This window comes from Equus asinus, chromosome 29, assembly GCF_041296235.1.
Source record: "Equus asinus isolate D_3611 breed Donkey chromosome 29, EquAss-T2T_v2, whole genome shotgun sequence".
Classification (NCBI taxonomy): Eukaryota; Metazoa; Chordata; class Mammalia; order Perissodactyla; family Equidae; genus Equus; species Equus asinus.
In genome coordinates, this window is record NC_091818.1 from 25,620,326 (window position 1) to 25,633,030 (window position 12,705).

The 12,705-nt window shown below is 39.2% G+C and overlaps 1 protein-coding gene across 2 annotated transcripts in view; it reads left to right on the forward strand.

Moving 5' to 3' along the window:
• The window catches only part of C29H10orf67 (chromosome 29 C10orf67 homolog), a 145,845-nt gene that overhangs the window by 101,185 nt on the left and 31,955 nt on the right, over nt 1-12,705 (forward strand). For both annotated transcript variants that reach the window (XM_070500959.1, XM_044762301.2), the window contains one exon: nt 10,313-10,400. In XM_070500959.1, coding sequence (XP_070357060.1) covers nt 10,313-10,400 — 88 coding nt within the window. The remainder of the gene's footprint in view (nt 1-10,312; nt 10,401-12,705) is intronic.

Below are 12,705 nucleotides of genomic sequence, written 5' to 3' on the forward strand. Positions count from 1 at the left end.
GCGGGGCATGCCTGGCACAGCTGATGATGTCATCACTGTCATTTCTTTCAGCAGAAATGGTGTGCAGGTGTGGCACATTGGCCCAGGGATAGATCACTATCTGGCTGATGCCACGATGATACAGTCACTCCCACCTCAGTCCCGGAGTTGGTCCACATGCACCCATTTGAGCCATCCCCTTGTTCTTTCTGGGTTGCTCCCGGGGCTGGTTGGACTTGCTTTTGCCCATCACACTTTCCAGGTCATAGACAACTTACAGGCTGTTCCCACAGCACTCCGGGATGCATGGATTTCAGAGGCAACACGTACACATCCCTTCTCCCACCCTCCTCTCCTCACACACGCTCAGGAGCTCTAGGCGACCGCCGCACGAGCTTGCTGACTACTAGAAATGTAGATAGGACGTGCAAAGCGCGGGCTCACTCTGCTGTTTATTCCCGCCCTCTTCCCCCTCATCCTTGGGTTCGGGAAGCAAGGGAGGTTCAGCTGAACAGAAACCACGCTGCTCCTTACTTCCTCTTCTCTCCCCAGCTCTTTCCTTCTCTGGCTTCCAGCTTGCTTCCCGTGTCAGAGGAGGAGGAGCAGTTTTCCTGGTTACACCTGCCCTTGCCAGTCTCTTTAGTTTCACACCCAACAGGTGTAGACTCTGGCCTCTTTGTTCTCAGCCCCATCAGGGTGCAGTGTGGGAAAAAAGAGAATTCAGTATTTGATATTTTGTTGTCGATAATATAAAAACACTCTATGTATCTCATTGTCACGTGAGCATGCCCACAAAACGTTCATTTTCATCTCATAGGAAATTCAGGTTTTTTAAGAAATGCCAGAACTTAAAACTGCTCTAAAAAGTAAAGTGTTAAAAAAAAAAGAGAGAAGAAAAGGACAAAGAAAAGCGAAGCACACAACGAAACTAAGGTTATCAGTCTGAAGATGCTGATCGGAGAAGTAGAATCCACAATGAGTGCAAACTGGGAACTCCGGATTAATGTGGAGATACATGGCAGAGTGTGGAGAGAGGTCCAGAGTCTCTGAAGGGGCACAGCAGAACTTTTTTCCAATTCTTGTGGTTTCCTAGGCTGAGCGTTGGGAGAAGGCTATTAAGTTCACGAAACTAAACTCAGAACTTAGATCTGTCTAAATTTACCAACTTCCCTTTTAGCTAAGTTCTCCTCCTGATTTGCTTCATTCTTGGCATATATTAATCCATTCCTAATTATCTTTTTTTTTTTTCTTCGCTGAGGAAGATTAGCCCTGAGCTAAACATCTGTGCCAATCTTCCTCTATTTTGTATTTGGGTCACCGCCACAGCATGGCTGATGAGTGGTGTAGGTCCACACCCAGGATCGGAACCCATGAACCTAGGCCTCCAAAATGGAGCACATGATCTTAACCAGTAGGCCATGGGGCTAGCCCCCCCTAAATATCTTAACCCAAAGTACTGTCTCCAGTTTATCCAGACTACTTCTCAGAAGATGTACTTCTAGTTATTTAGAAACAGATCCTCTCTCAAGCAAGCCTCTTCATTGAGGAAAGTTACATTATGTGAAAAATCCAAAGCGTCCTCTTTGCTAATATACGTGCAACCAAACAATTAATCTCAAAGATGCCTGCCACGAAGTTGTTAAATTAAATTCAGTCTCAAACTGGCAGAGTGGTCTCAGCATCTTCCCTCTTGTATCTAAAACTATGGAGTAGTTCTCATATTTTTATAAAATTAGAGATTACGCCACACTATTTTTCAAAAATTCCACCATGTTGCCGTGTGTGCAGTGGCTCACTTTTTCTGACCGCTGCGTAGTGTTCCACAGGATGTCTTCCTCATGTTACTGATCGCCCCCATCAGCGGTGGACCACCAGCTTTCCTCCAGCTCTCTGTAAGCCCTCGCCCCCTTAAGGTTTGGCGAGTCTGTCTGGTGCCTGTGGAGTGGGGTGGTTGGTCCTATCGTGACGACCAAGCATCCTGGTTTGCCTGGCATGATCCTGGTTTAAGCTGGTCATCTAGTATAATTCTCAATAGCATTTCCTTCCATTCTCGAATACGTCCTCATTTGGATGATAAGTCAAACGGTCACCCTCGTCCCGTGTGCAGGCTAGAGTGTTCTCCAGCAAGGCTGAAACAGTTCACACTCTCAATAGCAGCCCGTTAAGATTGCTATTTCCCTTTTCTAGACTCTGGAGCTAGAGCAATAAACAAAGCACATCAAGTCTCTGCCCTCATGGAACTTACTTTCTATGGGGAAGAAACACAATAAACAAGACTCATTGTGCCTCTGCGGGACGGGCAGCAGAGGTTGCTAGCTCAGAGATGGTGGTCAGGGAAGGCCTTTCAAGCAAGGTGATGTTTGAGCAAAGAGTCGAATGAATGAGCAAGCAAGCCGTGTGATTATCTGGAAGAGCATTCCTGAAGAAAGGAGCACCAGGTGCAAAGGCCCTGGGGTAGGCGCTTGCTTGGTATGTTCAAGGAACAGTGGGGAAGCCAGGTGGCTGGAGTGGAGCAGGGAGGGGAGAGCAATGTAAGAGAGCAGCGAGGCAGAAGATTTGGAGTTTCAGTCTCACTCTGAAACGGGAAACCACTGGAAGATTTTTTTTTAATTGATAGGAAAATTTTCTTTTTTGCGTATCCACTATGCCATTATCACACCTAATAAAGTTAGCAACATAAACTCTTTAGTATTATTTATTAACCAAATCATAGTCAAATATCTTGATTATCTCAAAGGAATCTTTTACAGTTGTTTATTTAAATCAGGATCTAGGTAAGGTGCACCACTGCTTTTGGGTGTTATCTCCCTTAAATCTTTTCGTTATAATGGTCCCACTTACCTCTCCACTCTTTCCCATCCCTTCATTTGCTAGAGAAATATGCCCATTTGTTACATAGAATGTTTCACATTCTGGATTTGGCTAATTGTTTATGCGTGTCTGTGTATGTGTGGGTGTGTATGTGTGACATCGTTTAACATGTCCTTCTATCTGCTATATTTCCTACAAACTGGTCTTTAAATATAGAGGCTTGATTAGATTCAGGTGCAATATTTTAGGCAAGACTCCTGCAATGGAAGTACTAGCTAATTCCTATCTTATCACATCACAAGCCACATAGTCTCTGGCTGTATAATTTTATTCCAGTGTTATCAGCCTAATTCATACATTTTAAGGTTCACCATTGACTGTTCTCTAAATAATTTTACCATCCATCAATGTTCATACCATGATCCAATATTTCATTAGGGTTTGCAAATTGGTGATACTCTAACCTTATCTTTCCTTCTGCATTTATTAGCTAATATTGTATTAAAGAAAAAATTTCCCCCAGCTGTCTGGTTTCCCTGAAATATAGTTTATACAGAAAAAGCAAGATGAATTCTTGACTCTTTCCCTTCATTTATCAATGTTTAGAATAATGAGTTGGTGCTCTAAAACCTCCCTGGAGGGTCTTGATCTGAGGATAGACCCAACCTGGTCGGATGTCTTAAAAGCATTACTCTGGCTTCTGTGTTGATAACAGGCTAGAGCAAGGCCAAAGGAAAAGCAGAGAGAAAAGTTATGAGTTCTGGAAATAATTCGCTTCTCTCTGGCAAAACACAATGGTGGTCTGACCGGGCTGGAGCAGTGGAGGTGTTGAGAAATGATTAAATTTGGGATATATTTTGAAAGTAGGCCCAATAGGATGTGTTGAAAGATTGGATATGAAGTGAGAGAGAAGGAAGTCAAGGATGATTGCAAGGATTTTCCCTAAGCAACGAGAAACTTCCGTCAACTGAGACAATTGAGCACATTTTGGTGATAAATCAGTTCAGTTTATGATATGTTGAGTTTAAGATGCCTATTAGTCACCTAAGGGGACATGTCAAATAGATGTCAAATAGGCAGTGATGAATATATGAGTCTGAAGAAAGTTTAGGCTGGACACATAAATTTAGGACGTCTTAGTATAGATCGTATGTAAAGCGATGAGTTTCAATGAGGTCAGCTAAGAGTGAGTGTTGGTAGAGAAAAAAAGAGAAGTTCAAAGATTGAGTCCTAATTGGTACTGCCTTTCAAAAAGTTTTTTTTTTTAATTTTTATTTTTTTCGGATGTACATCATATTTCAAATTCTGTGTACATTACATCATGTTCACCACCCGAACACTAATTATAGTGCATCCCCTCACATGTGACCCTAATCACCCCTTTTGCCCTCCCCTCTCTCCGCTTCCCCAATGGTAACCACCAGTCCAGTCTCCAATGCTATGTGTTTTTCTTTTTGTCGTTGTTTTTATCTTCTACTTATGACTGAGACCATATGGTATTTGACTTTCTCCCTGATGTTTTCCCCTCCAAAGGATTTCCCTCTTTTGTGAACTATCTATTTCCATCTTTTGCCTTCTTGTCAGCTGGTGAAATTTATTTGTGTATTCTTATTAAGTCCTGGTTCATTTTAAGTGTTAACAATATCTGTTTCCAGTCTATTAACTTTGTGTGTGCTGTCCTTGATTGTACAGAGACTGTTGTGTTATAACTTTTACCCATCACTATTTTTGCCTTAGGGCTGTGTTTAGAAGGTCCTTCTGTGTCTTCATGGAGATATTCTCCCACGTCTTTACACAAGCTTCCCTGACTTACCTTTCACATGGAGGTCTTCACTCCATTGGGAGATCGCCCTCGTATGCAATGTGACGTGTTTTTCCTCAACACTGTCTCCCAAGTGACCCATTCTTTCCTTATTGGGTTGTGGTGCCATTTCTGCCACATACTGTGTTCTAGTGTATTCCTGAATCTGTCGCTGGTCCTTATTCTGGACCATTAGTCTATTTGTCTATTTTTTCTTTCCAAACTGTTCTGCTCCTATGATTTTTGTGGTATGTGTTAATATCTAGTATGGGTATTCCCTCCTATTTGCTTTTCTCTTTCAGAATTGACTTAGTAATTCATAGATATTTATTCTATACAAACTTTAGAATTGATTTATTAAGTAGTCAAAAATTGCGTTGGAGTTTTATTAGAATTCTGATAATTCAAAGAAGAATTTGGGGAGAATTTACACCTGAATAGTGGCAAGACATCCCATCCATGTAACCATGTGTCATTTAACGACGGGGATCGTTCTGAGAAATGTGTCGAGTTCATCGTTGTGTGGCCATCATAGGGTGACTTACACAAACTGGATGGTGTGGCCTACCACACACCTAGGCTGTAGGGTACTAATCTTGTGGGACCACCATCATTTATGCAGTCTGTCATTAACCAAACCGTCTACAGTCGGTGCATGACTGTACATAGGCTATGTCTCTATTAATTCATATCTTTTTCACGTCCTTACATCCTTTAATAAGAGTTTTAAAGCTTTCTTCATAAAGATCTGGAGCTTTCTTTCCTAGATACTTCAGTGTTTCGCTACAGTGAGGTATCTTATTTTCTATCGCAGTTGCTAGTTAGTTATTCTTGATGTAGGAAAACACTAATCCTACACGTAAGTTGATTTTTTATACTGTCAGCTTGCTGTTGACTTTGTCCACTTTCCTATATAGATGATCATATCTTCTGCAAATAATGGCCCTTGTATATCTTCTTTTCCAATTTTTATATCTTGTTTCTTTCTTTTTCTTAATGCGTTTGCCTGGATTTCCAATACTACATAGAACAGAAATGATAAGACCTGGCCTCCTTATTTGGCTCCCAGTTTTAAGGGGAAGGCGTTTTAAGTTTCTTCATTGCTGTAGTTTTTTTGGTGGATAGTTTTATCAAATGAAGGAGCTATCCTCTTTCTAGTTTTCCATGAGATTTTGTCATTAATAGAGCTTGGACTTTTAAAAAATTGAGATAATTGAAGTTATCACAGGATAGTTATTTGGTCCATTAATCTGGTGAACTAAATTGATAGGCTACCATTTTTCATGTTGATTGTGTTTTAGTCATTCATTTTTTTATTCCACTTTTTCTCTACTGGAATTTATAGCTTTCTGTTCTGAGTGTTATCCTTGAAAATTTGCCATGCATACTAAACTTAGTAAAGTCTATAGCTAAATATCACATAACTTCCTCCTGAATAATGTGAAGACTCTAGAACGCTTTAGCTCCAATCATCATTCTCCCAAATTATGGCATATCGTTGTTCAATATTTTAGTTTTAATATTTTAACCCCAAAAATTAGAACTACTATTATTATTTACAGATGACATTTATGTGGATATTTTAACGTGTTTACTATTTATTTGTTTACCACTCTTTCTTGAATGTCGTGCTATCCTAATGGCCTGATTTTCTTTTTTTTAATATTCCATTTATGGAGATATAATTTACATATAATAAAATGTGCCCTTTAAAGTACACCGTTTGAAGAGTTTTGATAAATGTATAAAGCTGTGTAACATGACAAACAAGATATGATATATATTTCCATCATTCCTACAAGTCTGCATGCCCATTTGCAACCAATCTCTGTCTACCCCATTCAATCACTGATCTGTTGTCCATTCTTATAAGCAATGCTTTTTCTAGAATATGAGACAAATTGAATCACACAGTATGTAGTCTTTCATCTCTGTTTTTTTCATTTAGCATAATGCCTTTGAGACTAGTCCATTTTATTGCATTGCCTGTCAGTAATTTGTTCTTTTTCATTGATGAGTAATTTTCCATAGTGTGGATATATCACAATTTATTTATACATTCATCAGTTAATAGACATTCAGATCATTTCCATATTTATCCTTATGTTTCCCCTATGAACTTGTTAAGCTTATCAGTCTTTCTATATCTTTCCCAAACAAGTCAAACTTCTTAGTCTGCTCTTAGACTTCTCTGAGTTTTCCTTCCCTTTTTCACCCCCTCTCCACCTGTTAACATCCAGATTTGGGGTTTTAGATTGTTATGGATGTAAATTATAGTTTACAATATCTTGTGTCAGTTTGCTATTTATCAGAACACTTTTCATTCTTTAAATATATTAAAAATATATAAACCAAATAAGTAAAAGGCAACCAAATTGAAAAGGAAGAAGTAAAATTGTCTATATTTGCAGATGACGTGATATTTTGTATAGAAAACCCTAAAAACTCCATCAAAAAACTATTAGAACTAATAAGCAAATTCAGCAAAGTTGCAGGGTACAAAATAGATATACAAAAATCAGTTGCACTTCTATACACTAACAATAAACTACCAGAAAGAGAAATTAAGAAAACAATCCCATTTACAATTGCATGAAAAAGAATAAAATGCTTAGGAATACATTTTACCAAAGAAGTGAAAGATCTGTACACTGAAATTTATGGGACATTGATGAATGAAATTGAAGACAATACATATAAATGGAAAGATATTCTGTGCTCATGAATTAGAAGAATTAATATTGCTAAAATATCCATACTACCCAAAACCATCTCTACAAAATTCCAATGACATTTTTCAAAGAAATAGAAAAAAAAATCCTAAAGTTTATATGGAACCACCAAAGACCCCAAATAGCCAAAGTAATCTTGAGAAAAAACAAAGCTGGAGGCATCACACTCCCTGATTTCAAACTATATTACAAAGCTGTAGTAATCAAAACAGTATGATATTGGCATAAAAACAGACACACAGGTCAATGGAACAGAATAGAAAGCCCAGAAATAAACTCACCCATATATGGTCGATTCATTTATGACAAAGGAACCAAGAATATTCAGTGGGGAAAGGACAGTCTCTTCAATAAATCGTGTTGGGAAAGCTGGACAGCCATATGAAAAAGAATGAAACTGGAACCCTATCTTACACTACACACAAAAATCAACTCAAAATGGATTAAAGACTTAAATTTAACACCTGAAACTGTAAAACTCCTAGAAGAAAACATAGGGGATAAGCTCCTTGACATCAGTCTTGGTGAAATTTTTTGGACTTGACACTAAAAGTAAAGGCAACAAAAGCAAAAATAAACAAGTAAGGCTGCATCAAACCGAAAAGCTTCTGCACAGCAAAGGAAGCCATCACCAAAATTAAATGGCAACCTACAGAATGGGAGAAAATATTTGGAAATCCCTGGCTTAACATCCAAAATATATAAAGAAAACACACAACTCAACAGCAACAAAACCCCAAACAGTCTGATTGAAAAATAGGCAGAAGAACTGAATAGACTTTTTTCCAAAGAAGACACACAGATGGCCAAGAAGTAGCTGAAAAGGTGCTCAACATCACTAATTGTCAGGGAAACGCAGATCAAAACCACAGTGAGATATCACCTCACTCCTGTTAGAATACCTATCCTCAAAAAGACAAAAAATAGCAAGCGATGCTGAGGATGTGGAGAAAAGGGAACCCTTATTCACCGTTGGTGGGCATGCAATTGGTGCAGCCACTGTGGAAAACAGTACGGAGGTTCCTCAAAAAATTAAAAATAGAACTGCCAAATGATCCAGCAATCCCACTTCTGGGTACATATCCAAAGGAAATGAAAATAGAATATTGAAGACATATCTGCACTCCCACGTCCACTGCAGCATTATTCACTATACAACATATTTTTACAAAAGTTAGAATCATCCTGTGCATATTTAGTCTGCACTTTGCCCTTTTCACTTAACACTCTATTTTGGACAGCTTTCTCCACCAATACATTTAGGTATACCTCATTCATTTTGATGGCTACATTGTCCTTTTATATATTAGATTATAATTTATCCAACTAGTTAGGTTGTTTAATTTTTTTCCATTACAAAGAATGCTACATTGAATATTCTTGTGTGTCTTTAATATGCTATTGCTATTACTTCTGTATGATAGAGGTCTCATAGTTTTGATGGGTCAAAAGTGGTATGTTACCACTGTCTAAGTCAGAACATTTCCGTCAACCCAAAGAGGACCCCCCCATACCCATTAATAGTTATTTCCAGTTCCCCTCTCTCTCAGCCACTAGCAACCACTAATCTGCTTTCTGTCTCTATGGATTTGCCTATTCTGGACATTTTATACAAGTGGAACCATACACTATGTGGTCTTTTGTGACTGGCTTCTTTCACTTGGCGTAATGTTCTCAAGTTCATCTATATTGTTGAATTTATCGGTACTTCATTCCTTTTGACTGGCAAGTAATATTCCATTGTGTGGATGTATCACATTTTGTTTATCCATTCTTCAGTTATTTCCACTTTTTGGGTACTATGAATAATGCTGCTGTTAACATTAATGTACAAGTTTTAGCATGAACATATATTCTAAATTTTCCTTGGTATAAACCTAGGAAGAAATTGCTGGGTCACATGATAATTCTATGTTTAACATTTTGGGTAACTGCCAAACTGTTTTCCAAAGTAGCTGCACCATTTTACAATTCCACCATCAATGAATGAGGGTTCCAATTTCTCTGTATCCTTTCCAACATTTATAATTGTCTCTTTTTTGGTTTTATTCATCCTAGTAGCTGTGTAGTGGTACCTCATTGTGGTTTTGGTCAATGAGTCACATCTAATGTCTTCTAGAAGCCCTCTGCATGGCTGAATACTGTGATTTTCCCGTTCCTTCCTAATTGCTAGCCAAAGGTCATCCAGCATACTCTTGGCTTTCCCTCCAGAGCATGTTTTCCTGATAGTGAATACCCTAATTTTAGCATCATTTGCAATCCAGATAGGCTGAAAATTTCCCAAACTTTTAATGTATTTGTTGTATTCCAATACATTATAATCATTATTTTTTTTTCTTTTCTGCTTTCTCTCCCCAAACCACCCCCCCGTACACAGTTGTATATCTTAGTTGCAAGTCCTGCTAGTTGTGGGATGTGAGACGCCGCCTCAACATGGCCTGACGAGCGGTGCCATGTCCGCGCCCAGGATCCGAACCCTGGGCCACCACAGTGGAGTGCGTGAAGTTAACCACTTGGCCACAGAGCCGGCCCCGTAATCATTATTTTTGATGCTTAATTTCTCCAGTTTTAAGCCAATGGGATCCATGTCAAGGTGGCTATGTTTTTTTGACATAATCTTTGATGGCTCCCTGAACAATAAAATGGCCCAGGCTCATCTTGTACATTTATTGCCTTAGATCTAGCAACAGCCATTTCTGAAAGATACCCTGGTTCATTTTAGGGAGAAATGTTTATAAAACGCCAGTCTAGGCCCAAAGGTGCTCATTGATACTGTGTTGCCTTTGCTTCTGTGCCTTTTCAGAGCTGGAAAACACGTAATTTTTAAAATGAAAGAAGTAATAAGTTCATACTAATATTTTAAAATATTTACTTGTATCTCCTTTCCTTTACACTGAAAATTCTACTTCCTAAGCACATGAACATAATACTGATTTGCTTTACCCTCTGATTTCTATACATTTTAATTTCCCTGCTTCTTGTATTTCAGCTTCCATGCCCTTAAGAACGAGATGTTTACTAGACACACATTGTTTCGTCAATTTGCAGTGGTTGCTGACACATCTTTCAATTATGTTGTAAGTACATACCATGTTTAGATGCTGTTTGTCTCTTTGATGCTATACGTACATGTCTTTCTGTTCTTTTTGAACATTTATGGAACCTCTGTTATTACAGGCTCTGGAGATAGTACATGATAGTCACTCTGCTAGATGCCGAGGGGATAGACAGAGTGCCTGAAGCCAGAGAGCTCAGTCCGGTGTGAGACGTAGATGTGTAAACAAATTGTTACAGTGCAATATACTTGAGCTATGATAGAGGCAAGTGAGAATTTCAGAAGAGGGGTCACTCGTTCTAGCTGGGAAGTGTCTGTCAGTCTGATGATTTGTGGGCTGGGATGGAAGGTGGGACATTTCAAAGCTTAAAGCTTAAGATCCAAGTAGCCAGTCACTTCCAAAGAGAAAAAGAATGCAAAAGAATCTGTTCCTAGTACCAAACCATTCATTTTCATACTAGAAGTCACCTGTAGATAAAGCCCCAAACCACAAGGGATTTTTTTTCTTTTTTTTTAAGATTTTATTTTTTTTTCCTTTTTCTCCCCAAAGCCCCCCGGTACATAGTTGTATATTCTTAGTTGTGGGTCCTTTTAGTTGTGGCATGTGGGACGCCACCTCAGCGTGACTTGATGCCCAGTGCCATGTCCGCGCCCGGGATTCGAGCCAACGAAACACTGGGCCGCCTGCAGCGGAGCGTGCGAACTTAACCACTCAGCCACAGGGCGGCCCCCAAGGGACTGTTATTTAATCTGTTTACCTAATGTTTTCATTTGAGAGTTCTGCTTGTAAAGGTAAATGATGCCCAGTATAAAAACACATCCAATAAATTTCCAATAATAAGTAAATTAACATGCTATAAACTATTGAGCATCTTCTATGATGCTAAGTGCTCTGGGAATGAGTCAGGTTTGTGGGAAAGGGCTCAAGAAATATAAAATATGGTCTCTTGCTTCAAGAGGCTTACAATCTAAAGGTACTTCCTTTAAAAAAATTTTTTGACGGGCTGGCCCCATGGCCGAGTGGTTAAGTTCGCGCACTCCGCTGAAGGTGGCCCAGTGTTTTGTTGGTTCGAATCCTGGGCACGGACATGGCACTGCTCATCAAACCACGCTGAGGCAGCGTCCCACATGCCACAACTAGAAGGACCCACAAAGAAGAATATACAACTATGTAGCGGGGGGCTTTGAGGAGAAAAAGGAAAAAAATAAAGTCTTTAAAAAAAAATTCTTTTTGAGGGGCTGGCCTGGTGGCATAGTGGTTAAGTTCGCACACTCTGTTTGGCAGCCCAGAGTTCGTGGGTTCAGATCCCAGGCACAGACCTACACACCACTCATCAAGCCATGCTGTGGCAGTGTCCCACATACAAAATAGAGGAAGATTGGCACAGGTGTTAGCTCAGCAGCCATCTTCCTTAAGCAGAAAGAGGAAGTCTGGCAACAGATGTTAGCTCAGGGCCAATCTTCCTCACACACACAAAAAATTTCTTTTCAACATTTTTCACTTTAAGACTATTTTCTAAATTTAAGTTACTGCAAGAGATCAAAGAACTTGAGAACACTGGCAAGATAATATTTACTCACTGGTTTTTAACTAAATTTCTATAGTAATCTGAACCTTGCTGAGAATTTTAATAATTGACTCCTGAAATGTTCCAAAACTGGTCTACAAAGATAGGAATATACATAGTCTCTTTCTTCCCCTTTTGATTTTTTCATCTTCTCACTTAAAGGTTACAATTTCAATTGGAGTAATCCTCATTTTAGAGATTTAATCAACTGGACAAATAAAAAAAATATTGGAGGACCCATGAGAAAGCTGCGCTACTCAAAATCAGGCTTTTTTAGTATTATCTGGTAAAACTTTCTGGTTGAAATTTGAATAGTCCAAGCTTTATGAAACAGACTTCTAAAATCTCAAAATTATACCAGTCAAGTGCATCTATTAATAGATTCAGTCTTTGTCTTGAGAAAAATCTTGGCCCCCGCCCTCACATGATTGTACAATCTCTCTTCCTATGGAGATGGGATGGTGCTCCAGTAGAGAACACGTCCAGGAGGCATCTATGCGCCACTGCTCATCTGGGATTGCAGGTTCACGCATCCTTATCTATGCATCCACAGAGTACAAAAGTCCTCAAGACACTCATCAGAGTAGACAGCAAATATCTTTTTAAAATAGACGAGGAGAGAGAGGGAGAGAGAGAGTGATGGGTGAATGAGTAAGCGGGTGAGTTTTGGGTACACTCACATTTTTCGTTGATCCGCTACACTCCAGTCACTCCCCCACCCCATAAATATTTATTGAGCACAAATATGCACCAAGTACC